Here is a 19,787-nt window from a genome sequence, read left to right as displayed (position 1 = left end):
CTTTAATTTTCTTCTCTTCTGCTTCCATCCTTAGATGTTAAGGTTTAGTGATTTTTTCAAAAAAACACTCTTCACAGGAAGGTGTAAAAAACTCTTTTGAGACTTGGATTTTGAAAGAGAAGTTTGTTAACTCAAATCTCTGCTTGTAGAATTTCTGAAATTTCTTACCATTTCCCTATAATTTTCTTGCTCTTAGTAACTGTAATTGTGGTACAGCAGTTTGGAACTTCATTTTGAAAGGCTGATATAAATTTGAACAGTTCATGAATAAATCTCAAAAAGAAGAAGGAATTATGTTGGTCATGGTGATTATAACAATTATAACAATAACATTAATAGCAGCTACACTTTTATTGATGAACTTTTTTCATGCTAGGAGCTCTCCTAAGCACTTGACATATATTGTTAGCCTTTTAAATCAACTTACTGAATATTATATTTGAAAAATGGAAATTTAAGAAATTAGGAAAAACAATTTATAATACAGTAGTTTTTGATGGATAAAATGGCCCAAAGAGTGGATTTTGAGTGCTGGGTTTGTGTTTTCTAGATTTATATTGATTTTGTGCTAGGTTACAGAAGATAGTTCTTTTCTTATTATTAAAATAAGGATTTCTAGCTCATGTATTTATTGTGAGAATACATAATAATTTCAAGATGTAAGCTGGGACTTAATTGGATAACTTTAGGTAAGGCTTCCTAAAATTTGTAAAAAGAAAAACTTTAAAATGTATCAACACTACAAAAAGCCTTGTCTTTTTATAGATAACTTTTTTTTTTAAGTATTGTTGATACACAATCTTATATTGGTTTCAAGTGTACAACACAGTGGTTCAACAGTTATCCATATTATTAAGTCCTCACCCACTTTATAGCTAACTTTTACTGGTAATTAGATGAAACTATTATGTGCCTTTAAAGGGTTCTGTGAATCCAAAACTTTGTTTTTAATTAATATAGTAGAAGATGATTGTCATTTGCTTGACATTTCATATGTTTTTCATAGTAAACTTTGGAAGCCTTTTGGAATTTTGAAAAATAACTTCCTTTTGGTTATGTTCTTGAGGTAGGATAATTCAGTTTATTGGGACTACTGAATACTATTAGGCTTCCGACAGAGAATGCACAAAACTGTGTCTACCATTAGAGGATTGTAATGTTTAGTTGCATTCTCTCCTAATAGACTCTCTCAGTTTCACTAGGCTTATTTAATGGCTTTTAAAAAGAGTTTTCTTGATCAAATAAGTTGAAAATAATAATTGTTATTATTACTAATAACTTACTATGTACCCAGCACTAAGCTGGACATGTTTCATGCAGTATTTTTGTTTCTCTACTAATTAGCAAAATTCTCAAAGAATTAGCAAAATTACTTCTCAAATATAAAGATATTTTTATTATTAATACTGCTAAAAACCTGATTTAGAAAATTTTGTTATGCATGTCTTTTCTAAAGAAATCATTGCTGTCTCTCAAACAGAAAACTTATCATTCTACCACAGTTGTCAGTTTCACTATTTATAAGATTAAAAATATCCTAAGTACTGTGATTTTTTGTATTACTAATGCATTTTCAAGTTTTGGTGTTCTTTTTCTTTAATTTTTCTTTTCCTATTTTAATCCAAGACCCTATTTCTTTTAAATGTAGGGTTTCTGTTAATAGTTCTGATACCCTAATTTTTAAATCACTCAATTTTTTTGGAGTCAATTTTTCATCTTACGGTTAAGGTGGTATTGTATTTTATAGGTTTATTCTATTCGTTAGCTTTTTTGTAGTGATTAAAATTATTTTTCTTTATCCTAGAGCTGTTTATGTTTACATGGTTATGAATTTGTATTATAACTCTCTAATCAATACTTACTTCTTATTTATTTTTTTTTTTCAGGAAGTTATGACCATTTTAAATGACCAGATTTTTGTTCTGCTTCCTTTAATCAATTTTCTGATTTAAAAAAATATTCTGTTAAGCTTTTACAGTTAAATTGTACAAAGAGCTCTCTGTAGGATGATAGTGCTAGGCATCTTCCTGAATTGCTCTACAATTGTAACTCTTAATATGCTATATAAGTAAGAGGAGCCATCAGCATTTACTTTTAATTGTTTTGCAGAGATGAATAATCATCTTGAAATGCTGATTTAGACAATGTTTTAAAAATGCTATGATGCACTTTGGTGTCTGACTGACTCTTGCTTAGTTAAATGTTTTGCAGCATTATAACATAGTTGGATTCAGCTCATCTTTTAAAGCAGTTGTCAGAAAAATATGGGCCAGCATGGTAGAATGTATTAGCTCAATACATTGTCTCCATTTTATTATGAAGCTGCTGAGGAAGCTGTGATATACAGCACTGTCATTACAGATCTATTGTTAGGATGGTTCCACAGTCTTCTTTGCACTGCCATTAATTTATAGCAGTAAACAATATGTAGCCTTCCGACTGCAGCAAAGCAGAATCTTTTAATGAGGTGGATGTTATTACCACGATAAATCAGTGCTTTCGCGTAATGTATAATTCAATGTGTGTATTCCCACTGTAACTTCTCTGAGTAAGCTGATAGTGTATCATTGTCACCGCACAGCTCCACTGGCCTTTTTTTTTTTTTAACCTTTTATTTGGGGACTTCTTTTTTTATATGCTTGCAAATAAATGTGGTATGTCTTGATAGCTGTCTGTAGCAGGCTTCAGAAACCAACTGTAACAATAACAGCCAGAATCAATACTGTGGGTTCTACCTGTATGGATCTCTGCATGATGCCATTTTTTTCCAGATGCTAGTGAAATCAATCCTAATTGGTTTTAGCATTATATTCAAGAAACGTGATTCTATAACTATTGATTTTGGGGGGTGTACTCATTTTGGAGAGTAATAAAAATAGGAGCAGATAAAATGAATACTTAATATGCTGCAGAACCATACAAAGGAGCATTGATTCTATTTTTAATTCACATAATTTGTCTTCCAATGATTTTATTTCTTCTTTCTTTCTTTTGCATGGTTCAGTCTTTAGGTCTACTTTTAGAATACATTTATTGGCCTTACAAATTAGTTCTGTAACAAAGATTTCTTGGAGTCACTTCCATTCTTAACTGGTATAAATTTAGTAAACCAGATTTAGTTCTTTTATACAGAAACTAATTGTTTAAGAGATGGCATTTTAAATTAGTAAACTATGATAATAACTAAACATTTAAAAAAATTTGCTTGTAAAGTAAAAAGTGGCATAAAATAAAATGTTGATTAGAACCCAAGCTATTGAAAGAGAAGAGTTCTAAACAAATAGCAGTTTGAAAAAATAGTTGATAATTTATAACCAAAAGGATGAATTTAAAATGTTGCTTAAAATCACATATTAACATGAGAAGTAATTTAAAAAGCAGCTTAACATTGCTTCATTTTTAGTAGAACATTTCTGAATATATCTATTTTAAACCTGTTTTTTATTTATTTCAGTTTAATATTTCCTCCATAACTAATCATATATTTTCCTTCTGTTATAAATGCAGAAGAAACTTATAAAAACTCATGGGTTTTCACTAAAGGAAGTAACTTTATATATACCTTTTTTTTGGTGAATCGGTACTTATGTATTAAATAAAGAAGTAGAGATTTTTCTAAAGATCCAGAATGTTTTATGAGAATGAATTGTAACTTGAAGCAGTTGATCTTACTGTTCTTTGAGCCCTTAGACCCTTTGAAAATCTTAAGATCACTCTGTCTTCCTTAAGAAAATGTACCTGTGCATAAGTAATCACACAGCATTCTGTATACTGTTTAGTGGAGTTCATGTAATTATTAAATAACAAGAGCAGCAAGAGGAATAATGATGTCAGCTAACATTTATTAAGCTTTCACCTTATGCAGGGCCAAGTTCTGGGGTGTTCACATGCTTTTTTTTTGTTGTTCAAACTTTGTCCTAATTCTAAAAGGTAATCTTAGCAATAGTGGTTGACAATCTTAGAATGTTGTCAGCATGGTCCGTAGGACTTTACATGCACTTCCCAATTTATTTTCCAAAACGTCCTTCTGTCTGGGTACTGTTATTATTCCAGTGAGCCCAGGTTCTCCACCACCTCACTATACTGCTTTTGGGGCCTCTGCTGTTATGTAACGTGAATCTCTTCCTTGTACTTCTTACTCCCCCCAATTTTGTTCCATCCTCTTCTCAGAAGCTATTCACAATTTATCCTCTAACATCAAGATCCTGTTTCTGGTTGCTGCTTCTAATTAGCTGAGTAGGATTTTATATGTGCTTTACATATTATATAGCTAATATTTTATTTAAATATTATATAGCTAATATTCACTTCATGTATTGTCTTTATGAAAATGTTTATTATGGGCTGACTGTAGGAGACCTATATTCAACAGAAAATAGACTTACTGAGAAATGACAGGTTTCTCCTTCCACTTATGTATATATGTATGTCTAACCTGCATTAGAAAACAAATGTGTTTTTCCATCCACTCTGTGAATGTAGCACTGTTTTAGCTTAAATAGTATATATATATATATTCTTAAATTCACTTTCACACTTGCTAATAGGATAGCATTTGAAGAGAGAAAGAGACAAAGGATGATTACAATTTATGTGTTCTTGCTTGTCTTTTTTCCTACCCATCGGCAGCCAATAGGAGCTTTGAATCCAAAAAGAGCAGCATTCTTTGCAGAGCGTTTTGAATCATGGGAGGATGATCAAGTTCCAAAGTTCCACTATGGTACTCATTACTCAACTGCAAGTTTTGTTCTTGCATGGCTGCTAAGAATAGTAAGTACAGTTTGACTAATAAACCATGAATAAAAAAATTGGCTGTTGTGGAGAATATGCAGTGATTCAAAATCATCAGCATCTTTTCTGAATGCTAAATTTTTTCCAGTGATTGAATTTCTAATTATAAGTATTTCTATCCCATTTGCTATGTATTTTATAACATGTTACTGTAGAAGAGCCTTAAATTTGTTTCACCAGAAATTGTGTGAATTTTTTCTTTAAATTTACCTCTTTAAGTGGTTGATAAATTACCCGATTATAAGTTGTAACAGGTTGTTTTCAAATGCAGTCTATTAAAATAAGGACTGAATAAGATTTCATTACTACAGATATACATTCATATGTTTTGGAAACTTAAGTTGCACCAAACAGAATAAGGTATGTTTGTAGATTACACCAAGGCTGCTGAGTATTGATAATATATTGTTTAAACAAGAAATGTTTCTGTAAAATTGAAAGGTGATTCATCTACTAGAAAGTAATTTCTTTGGGAAAGCATTAACGGCACATCATTAATTAAAGCTTGTTAGAAGGGTACAGGCAGACATAAATCCTAGAAGTAATTTATAGTGCTTAGCTAATTTCAAGCAATTATCCACTAATATGTGTGTAAGTGTTCTTTAACTAAGAGGAGGCTTTTCAATCTTCCAAACATTTTTCTTTTCTCTATTATAAATTAAATATTGAGCCATAACAATAGGAAAATTACAGTTTGGACTATTTCCCTGTACTATGAACAAAATACAATCTAATTTATGTCTGAATATTATTAATAACTTGTTCCTGGAAAGCAAGAGAGTCTGAAAAATGTTGCAAATGCCAAATTTTGGAAATATAAGTTCTGAAACAAAAATAATTTAAGAACACTAATGTAATAATTTAGGTATAATTCTCAGTCTTTGCTTAGTACATATTATTGGTTAATGTCTATTGGTCTTTAAAATATTTAGATTTATAAAAAACATTTTTATGCATGAGGGAACATACAGATTTTTTTAAATTGCTTTGTTAAAGGAACCCTTCACAACTTACTTCCTAAATTTACAAGGAGGGAAATTTGATCATGCAGATCGAACTTTTTCATCAGTTTCCAGAGCTTGGCGAAACAGTCAGCGTGATACATCTGACATTAAGGTACAGAAATGTTTCACTTTACAGTTGTTATTGCTGATGTTTTCTGTGAATGAATGTTGACAGTTTCTCTCTTACAGTCCAGTGCTATTTTCTAAATCTAAGCCTTAAAGGCTGAAGCCTTCATTAAATAGCCAAGAATCACTGAATAGAATTTCTTCTGCCTATCTGTCTGTCTTCTCTCTCTCTCTTTAATGGTGGAGTGGTTGGTTTTTCTCCTCCTCCTTGGAATCTTTCTTTAAAGGAAAAATATTGTAGTTTGGGTGTAAGGCAGCAAGCTCAATAGAATTCTAAACTAATGAATAAAATTAATATAGTCTGGACAATACTATAAGAAAAATGCCAGGCTTTAATTTCATTTAGAGACCCCATGTCTTTATTCTTAAGGCATCTTTTACCTGCTACTGGTTCTCAGTGCATACCTGACTGTTTGGTATAGGACTGCATTATTATTGAGGGTAAGACTTCTCCTCCTATCTATCTATATGTTCATCACTGTAAAAGGTCAGAACTTTTGCTTCTACCCTCAGAAATACAATATTTTATTTTTATGATATAATGTCTCTTTCTGCTAGGTACTGTTAGATGCTGTCTAATATAAAGAGATATACCTGTGGTTGTGAAACTCCTTATAGTCTCATAAAGAAATGTGACTTTTACATAAATAATTATACTATATGAGAGAGAATGATAAGTACCATATGAAAAATATTGTGGTTCAAAGAGGAAAAGTTGTATTTCTTATGTTGATGCCACTGTAGATACCCTTTAAAATTCAATATGATAATTGAATCTTACTTTTAGGTCTGATACTTTATAGACTATAAAAATGTATTCACATATACTTTACTGTGGAGTATAGAATTGCTTTATATCAAAGATACTTTATTGAAGAAGATGCCGTCAAATGCAGAAATAATTTTTTATATTGAGACCTCTATAGGACTTTTTAATATTACAAGTAATATATTTTGAAATACTCTTGAAATTATGTCATACTCTTTAAGAATCATTAATAGGTAATTTTGAAATGGATAGTTAGGTTAACATTGAATCAGATAGTTAACAGACTTAATAATTATTGAATTCTATTTCTAATCTCAAAGCTATTTATGTAAACTCTTGAGAAATAATAAGCTATGTAAACACAAGAATATATTGATAAGCCTGATTTTGTTATCAAATTGAAGACTTATGAATTATTTTGTAATTTGTAAATTTATTCATTTATTAAGTATCTCATGATTAAGTTACAACCTCAGAATTAAATCTGGTCCTAGATATTTAAACAAAAACAAAATCATGAATTTGAATATTATTTTTTCCTGCTCCATGATAGATAGTAGATGTCTTCAACTTTCTACCTTTAATACTAAACAGTCTTGCTTAATGTTTTATTGTACAGGAAGCTAATATGATATGTAGATTTATTGTCTCTTTTCCCTAAATCTCATCCTTTTTCTCTCCAGAACCTTTCAATTATCACATCTAATTCCATTTCCCAAACACTTCCCTTATAATATAAAATGTTAAAAAAAAAAGTAAAAACCCATTCAAAGCAGCTACAATATTAAAAAACAAAAACACACATGAATTCTTCACCTTTTTCTCCTTACTTTTCTCATTACTATTATTTCTTCACAAATAATAAGGGTTCAAATCCATCTCACTTGCCTTTGAATGCCCCAGCAGACTTTAATAAAACAGCCACGACTATTTTACAAATACAAGAATTTCAGTTCTTCCTATTGTGCTACATAATTTCTGGCTTTCTAGCAGTGTTATATACAGCGTCTATATGAAGGAATAGACTGGAAAATAAGGGAGAAGTTAAGAAATACTTAAAATTACAGGTGTCATGTTGATTGGATCCTGCTTCCAAATACAGCTTTATTCTTAAATACCATTTCATTATGTTTAGAAATGTTCTTCACGTCTAACTACTAAAACTTGCTCTTCTAACCAATATGTATGTATATTCTTTTTTTTTAAAACCACAAAATACCTGTAAGGGGTGTAGGACATTAAGAAACTACTCCCGTTTTCTATATTGATAACCAGTTAATTGGGGACCTATAACTTTTCAAATATTTTGGAAAGTATGTAGCACATGGTTACATATGCTATTTTAAAAGATTCCTTGTAATTGGTCCCTCCAAATCTGAGAAGGGATTAATCATGCCTTTAGAAAAAAAAATTTTTAATCCTGACTCTTTGTTACATTTTAACACTTTAGAAAGCATATTTCAATTATTAATATAATGTATTGGAAAGCACATTTAGATTACTATAGTAGTATAAACATTTCATTGAGATGTAACAGTATCTTTCAAATGGAACCATATTAATTATAGTCTGTTCTTTCTTTGTATTGTCTTGTTGGATTTTCTAGAAATACTAAGGAAAGTGTTAAACAGTAGAGGGGATAGTGGAATGTGAGGGCGAGTGGTAGCAACCACTGTAATGAGTGGATTCTAAAGCATACCTTGTTTGATTAACATAATATACATTCTCTAAAATGTTTCATGGCATTTTGCAAAAATAAAATGTGAGGCAGGTAGATATTTGGTAATTTTTTACAGGAGAAAGAATAACACTATAACATTTCTAGTACTTAACTCTTTTTTGCTAAAGAGGGACTGTCACTTTAATATCTTAGAAACTATTTCTTGCATTCTGCTAAAACTCAGAGTAATTTTACTAAAAAATAAAGGTTATTCCTATGAAAGTGTAAATTATGAATTGTTTTTATTTCAGAGAAGGAAGAGACCTCATTAGATTTTACTAAAGCAGTCTTCACCCTTACCAGCATTTATCATTGTAACATGTGGGGGATTATGTGTGTTTTTGTCCACCACTGGTGGTTCCATTTCACATCTGACCCTAAAGGATGCTTTTTATTCTACCTACATAAACAGTTCACATGCATCGATCAGCTCTCTAAATAGGCTTACCACTGTCCATCCAATAGAAATGTAATGCAAAACCCAGTTGCAAGCCATCTAATTTAAAATTTTCTCATAGACACATTTTAAAAAGTCAGAAGAGTCCTGTAAAATTAATAGTATATTTAACCGGATATATCCAGAATATTATTTCAACCTGTAATCAGTGTAAAATGATTAATTAGTTATGTTACTAAGTCTTTGAGGTCAGGTAGGTACTTTACATTTACAACACACCTCTATTCAGACTAGCCACATTTCAAGTGTTCAGTAGCCACTTGCGGCTCGTGGCTCTATCAGGCAATGCAGACTCAGGCCATTGTTTTGTAATCACCCCAAGGGATAGCTTTCTGCTTATGGGAAGAAGAATGCTTTCACCCTCTTTGAGCAACAGTGTTCCTGATATTGTACTTCATTTAAATATGAACTGACAAGTAGTAACAATAATAGGTAGAATTGAGGACTGAAATAGAAAGTGCTAAAGGGTTGGAGAATCAGCACTGTAATAAATAATATTTTAAAAGTCCCCAGAATATTCTGTGTTTCAGGTCTTAAAAACTAACTTAAGTTTAGTAACTAAGGTAGAGAATTGATTACTGCCTTTATGACCAAATTTTGTGAAACAAATCATAGACTCATAAAGTTGGAATGAGTTTCACTAGGCAATCTAACTATTAGGCAAATATCTAAGCTTTTCTAGGCAGTTCATTATCACTGATTTTCCCCCACTCTCTTGGGGCAGCATACTCATTTTGGGTACCCTTAGTGTCAATAAATTCAATCTAACAATTCAGTACAATATGACTTGCTCAGTTTAAATCTTTTTACTTCTTTCCTATAGAAATGTTAACAATCTGGATTTGGAGAGTGGAAGCAGTCATAAATGTTACCCAGGCTCATTATTCTAGAATGGAGGCAGTAGTAAATGGGTCTAAGTGGAGATTATTGGAGAATATACTTCTCCAGAAGCTTTCTCCAGAAGCTCAGGATTTAGTACAATAATGTATTTCTAAAATAACCTGTGCTAAAAGTAAAACTCGAGTAAAAAGTTGGATGGAATCCTGAGGTAACATTTACTTTTAAACTTTGTTTTTATGCCGCCATCAGGCCCTGGTTGTGATGCAGCACCAAATGAGACACAGGTATTGCCTCCTTGACCTTTTGCCTTAGAGGGGATACTGACAATAAAACAATCTGAGCCACGCAGTATAATAAAGCCTCTGTGGACTCACAGATACAGCATCTGAAATGAAGACAAGGGAATTTCAGGGCCTGTCGTGAGGGGTCTTCCTGGCTTTGGTACGGAGGTTGTACTGTGTTCTGGGGCAGTGTGGAGACACTGAAAGGGGTGAAGCAGTGGAATGACATGAACAGACTTTGTGGTTTTAAGAGATCACTGTGGTTGGTGTTTAAATGTGCATTAAACCATGAGCAAGAGGGGAAGCAGTCAGTAAGCTGTTAAAGTAATTAAGCAAGAGGCAGCAGAGGCTTAAACTCAGCAGTGGCAATGATATTAGAGAAATGTGGATGGATTTAAGACATATTTAGAAGGTGAGAACTGTTGGGATTTGGTGATTGATTTGCCTTGGAAGTTGAGAGAGAAAGATATAAATTTGACTTAGGCATGTGTGTAGAGAACATGGAAGATGATCAGGTTTAGTTAGGACATAGGTGTCTAGCTTCCTGCCTTCAGGCAGAAAACTTCCTATGACCAGTGAATTAAAATCCCCAAAACACACTGAGTAAAGCCATCACTTATTGATTATTTATCATATTCAGTACATAGTAAACTCCAGTACATGTGGAGTTAAAAAGGTAAGGTAAACATTGTTCTTTTTAGTTCACAGACTTCCATAAGAGAATGACAGGTAAATTATAACTATTTTTAATACAGGTTAGGCAGTGGTGAGTGGTATAATAAGCCATAACAAAATGAATTTAATTCTGACTGAGGAAGTGGGATTGCAAATAACTTCATAGACTGATATTTGAGTTGTATCTTAAAGGATGCAAGGGAGTCTTAACACACCTCCCAAACTCGTCTATAGCTTGTACAGTTCTCCTGATATCTCTCTCCCTCCTCAACATCTCCTTTTGAAATATGTGAAATGTATCTCAAATTTCTCATGTTCAAAACCAAATTCCTGAGCTTTATTCCTTCAAACCTGCTCTTCTCACAGTCGTCCCCATCTCAGTAATTTGTTTCCCATTTCAGAGTAAAATCTGAAGTCCTTGCAGCAGCTCTACCCCCCATACCCCTCCCCTCACAAATCCTAATGCCTGTTCACCTCTTTTTGTACAGTTTGCACCCTTGCTCAGTGTTCTAGCCAAACAGGACCTCCTTGGGGTTCCTCATGTACTCCAGTATCTTCCCACCTCAGGGCCTTTGCTTTTACTTTTCCTTTCACCTGAAAAATTCCTCCAGATAGCTTACAGATTCATTCCTTCACTCTTTTCAAGTCTTTGCTCAAATGTCACCAGCTTAGTAAGACCTTCTCTGTCCCATCTGTTAAAAATTACATCCCTCACCCCATGTACTTTTATTTACTTCCCAATTTCATTTTTGTTCATGTCTCTCACCATCTGCCAAACATGTATCACATTTATTTATTATGTCTTATTCTGTTGGGACAAACTATATGAGAGCATGAATCTAGACTGTTTTGGTCATTGTTTATTCTGAGAGTTTAAAACAGTGCCTGGAACATAGTAGGCACTGAAGTAAATATTTGTTAAATTAAGGCTTTGATGAAATGTAAAAGAGTACTTGAGCCAGGAATATGAGGTGAGCAAAGTCAGAAGAAATGCTTGGGACACTGGGGAGTGCTTATTGGGCTTGTGTGTGTGATGTGTAGGAAAGGTGAAAACAGGAGGATACTGAAGGGCAGTTGTGGTCTAATATAAAGACCCATGGTAATATTCTAAAGATAATTGGTTTAATTCTGCAAGTCATTTCAGCAAAAAGTGTTCTGTAAATAGCCAAAATAATCAATATTTTTCAATTTGCAGTCCATGTAGTCTCTTATACAGCTACCCAATTCTACCACTAGAGCACAAAGGCAGCCTTAGACAGTACGTAAACAAATGAGTGTGACCCTATTACAATATAATTTTATTTACAAAAACAGGTGACAGGTCATTTTTGGCCTGGGCTACAGTGTAACATCCCCTGCTATAGTCACTGAGGAGCCATTTAGGATTTTTGAGCAGAAGTACCATATTGTTGGCTCTTTATAAAACAAAGAGCTTTGGCAGCAGTATGGAAAATAGATCCAGAGGGTGGGAAAGAGGATGAGAGCTGGAGGCAGGGGAAATGCTGTTACAGTTCCTCAAGAAGGAAAGATGGTAAGAGCCTCAACTACTTGAGTAGCTAACGGGATGAATTCCAGGGTTGAGTTAAAAGTTTTTCCCCAGGATTTGGCATTTGGTTGACTTTAAGGGATGGGAAGGCATAAAGATGATTCTTTATTTTATTAATTTATTTTTTGAAGTAGTTGAAATATAATATTATATGAATTTCAGGTGTATGGTATAGTGCTTCAACACATATATTAATTGCAGATTAGTCACAATAAACCTAGCTACCATCTGTTGTAATATTACTAACTATATTCCCTATGCTGCACATTATATCTCAATGATTTATTTATTTTATAACTGGAAGTTTGTACCTTTTTAAATACCTTTCCTATGTTTTGCACATCCCCCTACCTCCTTCCACTTTGGCAGAAATGATTATTTTCTGTATCTATGAGTCTGTTTCTGTTTTGTTCTGTTTGTTCATTTGTTTTATTTTTTAGATTCCATATATAAGTGAAGTCATACAGTATGTGTCTTTATCTAACTTATTTCACTTAGCATAATAACCTCTAGGTCCATCCGTGTTGTTACACATGGCAAGATTTCATTCTTTTTTGTGGCTGAGTAATGTTCCATTGTTTATATATATGCCATATCTTCTTTATTTATTGGTGGACACTTAGGTTGCTTTCATATCTTGGCTATTTTTTTTAAATGCTGCAATGAACAGGGGAGTACATAGGTTTTTTCAAGTTAATGTTTGCATTTTGTTAAGATAAATACTGAGAAGGGCAATTGTTGGATGGTATGGTAGTTTTATTTTTAATTTTTTGAAAAATCTCCATATGGTTTACCATAATGGCTACACTGTTTTGCATTCCCACCAACAGTTCCCTTTTTTCACACCTTCACCAACAGTTGTTATTTCTGATTGATACTTGCCCTTCTGACAGGTATGAGGTGCCGTTTCATGGTTTTGATTGGCATTTCCCTGATGACTAGCAATGTGAAGCATCTTTTCATGTGTCTGTTGGCCTTCTTATGTTTAAAGATGATTCTTTCGATTTGGTGGCTAGATCCATAGTAATACTATGAATTGTAATGAAGCAGGTTTAACGTAGGGCAACTGAAAGAGCCTGGGAAAAATAGAGGTGGTTTGAGGAGAATGAGGAGAGTGAATGACCGTCCCAGCCAGAAGGCACAGCAGAACCCAAACGTATACGCACTCCCCATGGAGTGGCGCTACTAACACATATTTTAGGAAGGGTCTTTCTGTCCATAGAAGAAATGATAGCCTAATATCCTCTTCTGACCAAGAGTTGTTAGTGATTCAATTTTCTGCATGTTTTACAATTAAGAGATTTTGTTGTTAATGTTATAGTTACAAAAGAAGTTCATATGGCCATATCTTGGATATTGAATTTAAAACCCTATCTTATAATATGTTGTGTATTGTTAGTAATGAGTGTCAAATTTCTATTAAGAAATTAGTAGGGTCAGTACAGCATATTCCATACTTAGAATTAAGTAAGTACAATACAGCTAAATCCTAAGAGATTTCTAAGTAATATCTTAAAAATAAAGGACTATTAGTAATATTACAAGAATTAGTTTTAACTTTACAAGTTAACCCTTCGAAGTTTTAAGTGTACATGTTTGTTAAATAATATTACTAAATGGGGAAGATCATAGAATAGTTCTGTGTCTTGTGAGATTTGTAAAACATGAGACCTTTGACTTACTTTCTATTGCCTCTGAAGTCCCAGGGGTCTGTAATCTGAAAGATAAGTGAGGTTCCTCTTTCCCCTATCAGCATGCCTTCTAGCATAATACATTCCATGAATGCTGATAGCATCAATGTTAGAGCCATTTATAACAAAATGTTTGGCTACAGTTAATAAAACTAATTGCTGGAAATATATTTCTTGATGCATTTGTTTTAAAAAAAAAAAAGCTTAAACTTTGATGATTTGGTAGTTTTATTTTCTTAGTATATCTTCATCTTTTATTCTTCCAGCTTTCAGACTTATTTTTAAATCAGAATTTTTAAAATGCTAAAAGAAAGTAAAATTAAAATCCTATACTTTTCTGTATATCTTTTATATATTTCTGTCTTATTACTCCCTCCCTCCCTTTCTTCCTTCCTTTCTCCTCTTTTTTTTTTTTCAGTCCCTCTTTTCCATTAGTCTCTTTCGTACATCCACGTTAGAGTGAGCTCAAGATACCTCACGTCTCTCATCCATGCAGAACACTCAGTCTTGACTAAGCTATATATTTGTTCATTGTTTGTATGTATAATTTATGTATAACTTGCAAATTTGTTACCACATTTCTTTAGCCCTTTTCTTCTTCATGTATCAGTAGGTTAAATGAAGTACCCAAGTACTAATTATTTTTTGCATTGAACTTTGTACTCTTAGATCTACAATAAACCAATATTTTGTTCTTTGATTAAAATACTTGAAACACTATTTTTCTTATGCTGCTTATATACCAGGCAGAGAAAAAAATCTTTTAAGGTGCTTGTTAGAAAGTGTTCCTATCTTCCTGAATTATAAAATGTACACACATCAGCTCTGATTTTTGGGGGGTAGGGGGAGCTGGTGATCTTAATGATATTTTTGTTCAGTTAAAAATGTAGATTGTTCATTAATGTTTCCATAGCCAATGATATTAGCTGTTCTCCCCAACACTCATAGCAATATATATATATATATATATATATATATATATATATATGGATGTTTTTACAACTTGTTCCAGAAAGGATGTAAGGTGGGCATTTTATGTATGTCTTTTCTTGTGGCAGTTACTGCTTACCTATTGTTTGCATCACTAATGTCCTTTATTTCTCCCCTAACTGTACTTTTGGTATAGGAGCCGGGAACAGCACAAAGCTCAGTGAAGATATCTAGTCAAAATACGGTAGTGAAAAATGTGTTGAAAGCAGGCGAGAACTGTAAAATATTAAGGGTATTCATCATAAAGTGGGGCATGTTGAGCCATAATGTCATTGCTAACTAAAAAAAATTAATAAATTTGTTTTTAATTGTGATATTTAGTAGAAATTATGAAGTCATAAATATTTTTGTGGACATATTTACTTTTACAAGTATATTTTGTTAAATGCTCTTAGAATCATGTTTATTGCTTTTGTGAATGCACACAATTCAGTGAATGACTTGTTGGCACTAAAAATCAGGCAAGTTCAGTCTCTAATTTGGAATTTTTATCAGGGTTCACATTCATGTTAGTAATAATAGTAGTAATAATAATATCTTATGTGCATTCAGAATTCTGTATTATCTCTTATTAGCCTCACAACAACCCTGGGTTTTAGAAATGGCAATTGAGGTGAGCAAAGGTCAGAAAAATTAAATTAATTTAAGAACATGTGACCAGTAAGTTGAGTAGACAAGACCCAATTATTCTCTCCACTGAATTAGATTGAGAAAGATTATCTGTTGATTTGTAATCCAAGATTTTTCTGCATTTTAATGCATTTGAAACGACAGTTTTCTAATATCTAAAACCTCACAATATTTATTGTATCAGTCTAGAAGGACTACAGATTTTTTCCTTCTCCAGTTTTAAAAATTCAAAAAAAACAGTATTTAATCTACTAATGGAGAAACATGAATTTGAAAACTTTCAGATATGCAGTCTATTTAAAATGGCTTAGAGATACAGTTCAACTCCAATCAATTTTTTAAAAAGTTTTTCTGATTTGTGGGTTAACAAAATAAATAGTTGAAAGTTAAAATGTGTCAGAACATGCTCATTATTTTTTTACAATATATTGTTTATCAGCTCTTTTTTTGTTCATTAATAAAACTTTTTTGAATTTTTTTCCCTTATAAAAAGTATCATTTTTCCAATGGTGAAAAGCTAAAATTTTGCTTTGACATCATTTTTATCATCCATGTCCCCAAATCAGTCTACATTAAATTATCTTCCTTGCTATGATGCTTCTTTTTGATTCTTCAGGATTTCATATTTTACTAAACATAAAATAAAAATATAACTTTAGGTCTGAAATAGCATCTTTATTTTTATTTCAATTTTGTTTATCTTGTTTCTCTGGGCTAATAGATTACTATTTGTCATAGCCCCGGTCTCATTGGAATGATGGTTTTAGTTCAGTGGATAGAATTGGTAACTATTAGAAGGAGAATTGTACAGCCTTCCTGCAGAGGCCATTCATATCAGTGGGGATCATAACTTAATAAAGAAAACTAAAGCATATGTGTGGTCACAACCAATCCTTGTCATTATGCCATGAAAGCCTTGGGATTTGTGATCAAAGCAGTGGGCTTATCCTGAACTGTGGTGTAACCTTTAGTTGAACCTTTCAAATTTTTATTTCAGAAGATTTTGACCATTTTACCTACCTTTAAGACCCATCATTAAATGATAGCAATTAAAATTATTGTCAGAAGAAAATGTGAATTGTAAATATCTCTGTCTTCTGTCAGTGTTGTTTGATTATCATTTCCCACTGATATTATGAAGAATTGCTGAACATGTGTTTTTTATCCAGGGCTGAATGTTCTGTTCTGATGAATATAAAATGTACTTCACTTTGTAAATGTACATTAAAAGTATTAGGAAGACATAATCTTTGACTCTGTTACTAAATATCATTTGTCAAAGGAGGTAATTTTGAGCTGTATTAATTGGTATTATAGCAAGCCATACTTCTTAGAAAGATGCTTTTAGGATTAAGATGGAATTCTACTGTATAGCTTGAATGTCACTATATCCATAGTAAAACTTAGGCATTATATATACTTACCTCTTTTGTCACATGTTGGAGTACCTCAGTTGAGTTCAGCATGTTTGTTTATATTAAGAGGGTATTCAGCTCCCATTAACTGATTTATGTGTGCAGTTTTCCTTACAATCTTACAATGTGGTTGTAATATGTTTTAAGTGTATATGGTCACTCCTTTACTTAATAACTATGCTTATTTGATGATGTCCTTTATAGAATATGTAGATTTTTCAAAATCTTTCTTTTCAGTGTTATTTCTTAGAAACATTTGTCCCATTTTAAATTCATGTTCATTTTTAAAATTCAAAAAATGTTTTCTTAAAGAAAAAATCTGAACTTCATAGCCTGGAATTCAAGGCTTTCTGCCCTTTGACTTACCCATGTCTCTGACTTCATATCCCACTCTGTGCATATGTAGTCCTTGCTAAACCAATTAACTAGTTTTTCATTAATCACTGGAAACAAATGTTATTCACATTTCAATCATTGTGTCTCTTAAGATATTCTCCTTCTCAGGACTGTTCTTGTCTTTCCTCTCTGCTTATTTATGTTTGAGTTTAAATACCATTTTTCTATCATTCCTTCAACAGATTTTTACTGAATGCATAATATGTGCCACATGCTATGTTTAGGCTCAAGAAAATAAGGGAAGCCCCAATCCCATGGGGCCTTCGATTTAGGGGAAGATACAAGCGAATAGACTATTACAACAATACAGCTTGATGAGTGTTGTGTTAGGGAAACAGTGTTTTATGTTATTTTCCCTGTAGCTTTCTCTGACCACCCTAACTTGTAGACATAATTTTCTTCTTTGTTCTCCTTTGTGCTATTTCTTCCTACAACCAGTTTCTTCCTAATATCCATTCACTCTTTAGCAGTTTATATCTGTGATATGTAAAAAACAACAAAATCAAAAAACCAAAATGCCCATGTTTCCGTATCCCAGATGCTCTCCAGTTCTCTGCAAAGAGAGAAATTTTTTTGTCTGTGAATGTTTTTTTGTGGTAATGATGTGTTCCATCACCTTTGGCATCTGCCTGCAGCTTAAATGAAGTAATTGAATATGAGAAACTTCTTAAGTTTTATTCTTTTAATAAAAGTAACACATTGTATTTGTATTTCTTTCATTTTGATTTCTTCCTACTGTTCTGTTTCCTAGAAATAATTATCAGTGAATATATTGATAACTTTTTGTCATTAAAATATATGTAAATCTATAACTAGCAACTCATGTGTATAAGACACACCCCAATTTGAATTCACATCTTGTCTGCATTAGGCTAGTGAGAAATTCATTCAGTCATTAGAGGGTAGGACAAGGACCTCCTTTATCCAAGGCTTGAATGAGGTCAAGGCTCACGTGGTACCTAGAAAATTGGCCATCACATCTTTAGTTCAGCTTGTTTATTAGTCATATCCTCATTGTCTAAGACACATGGTTTTTTGGAAGCAGGCTGCTCTGCTGATTATACCAAGCTTCGGTTAAGAAATATTTACTCATGCCAGAAGGTGCCAAGGGACTGTTTTCCCTAAGTGTACCATCATGAGACCACCATATACCCTTGGACAGATTTTTCTCTATGTAAGGGTACTTGACTGAAGGAAAGAATAGGAGCTGAAGTCTAGCTTGCACTACATCTACATTTACCAAATTGAGTTCCCTTGGGGCTACATTAGCCTAGAGGGCTGCCTTTTTCTAATTCATTCAGAGGCACCACTTGGGTAAGTAGTGACCCTGATCTTCTCTCAGCATCTCTGGGTTCCAGCGTAGCCTTTTAACTTCCTCTCCCTTCTCCTCAGACCAAAAGAAAACTTACTATAGATTTTTAGAAACTTCCCTAATCTTGGGGGAAAGTCTTCTTTCTCATCTTTAGCTAGGCCTCTCAAAAATACTAACTTTTGACACTGCTTCTCCTGACTACATCTGTTTGCTTAGACTTTCTTAAAAGGAAAAAAAGAGGATGCCATTAAGAGGCTCTGGAGTCTGCAAATGTTCTTGAAATACCTGATTCTCTAAAAATTGGAGGGGAATGGGAAAGGAAGTACAAAATGAAAAGAACAAAACACAGAGTCGTATCTCAACCAATAAGTGAAATTTTAATGAAGTTTAACTTTTTAATTTTGAAGTGTTTTTGTAATGTCTGTCATACAAAACTTACAGAATATCTATCTTTAGAAGGACATTGCAAATAAAATCTGTGGAAATTAAATGGAAACTGGTGAGTTACTACCTTCTCTCAGCATGATAAGGATTATGTAACTGAAAGTTTAATATAGTTCTTGTAAGACTTAAAAGTTTAAAAGTCCTTTTTTCATATCTTTTACTAAAAATTTCTTTTCACTTTATGTACAAGCATTATTGAAATTAAAAGAATTAGTATTTAATTAAGCCAAAAGACTGCTTTTGATTTTGAATACACAAGGAAGGCCTGTTCCTCTCTCCTGTTGGTAGAACATGATCTGGGAGTAATAATGTTCCACTTCATGAGCACAAGTAATATGGAGTGAAAGTAAGACACTTCGGTAAAATTTCTCAAATTGGAATTTATTGAATGCACACTTGAGTAAATTAATAATAGTTTTACAGTGGTGTATCTTCATATTTGGGTTAATAATAATTGCAACATATAAAAGTTCTTCCTGTTTGATTTATTAAATACTAAATACTATATATGTGTAGTATATATGCATATTATATATATGTAATATAAGAAATGTTAAAAATAGGAGAGCCATTTTTCTTATCATGGAAGTTCCTTTTTTAAAAAGTCAATTAGAATATATGTTAAAAACTTACACTTAAAATGTTTAGTATTGTGTCTATACTGTATAAGTGGAATACATGCTTTTTTGATGACCAAGGA

General features: G+C 32.5%; 1 protein-coding gene across 2 annotated transcripts in view; it reads left to right on the top strand.

Moving 5' to 3' along the window:
- LRBA (LPS responsive beige-like anchor protein) overlaps positions 1-19,787 on the top strand; it is a 760,266-nt gene that overhangs the window by 587,092 nt on the left and 153,387 nt on the right. For both annotated transcript variants that reach the window (XM_036887834.2, XM_057493634.1), the window contains 2 exons: positions 4,630-4,770; positions 5,788-5,907. In XM_036887834.2, the coding sequence (XP_036743729.2) occupies positions 4,630-4,770; positions 5,788-5,907 (261 nt within the window). The remainder of the gene's footprint in view (positions 1-4,629; positions 4,771-5,787; positions 5,908-19,787) is intronic.

The sequence above is a fragment of the Manis pentadactyla genome, chromosome 1, assembly GCF_030020395.1.
Source record: "Manis pentadactyla isolate mManPen7 chromosome 1, mManPen7.hap1, whole genome shotgun sequence".
NCBI lineage: Eukaryota > Metazoa > Chordata > Mammalia > Pholidota > Manidae > Manis > Manis pentadactyla.
Note: the sequence above shows the minus strand (reverse complement) of the source record. Positions and strands in the feature narration are given on the sequence as shown.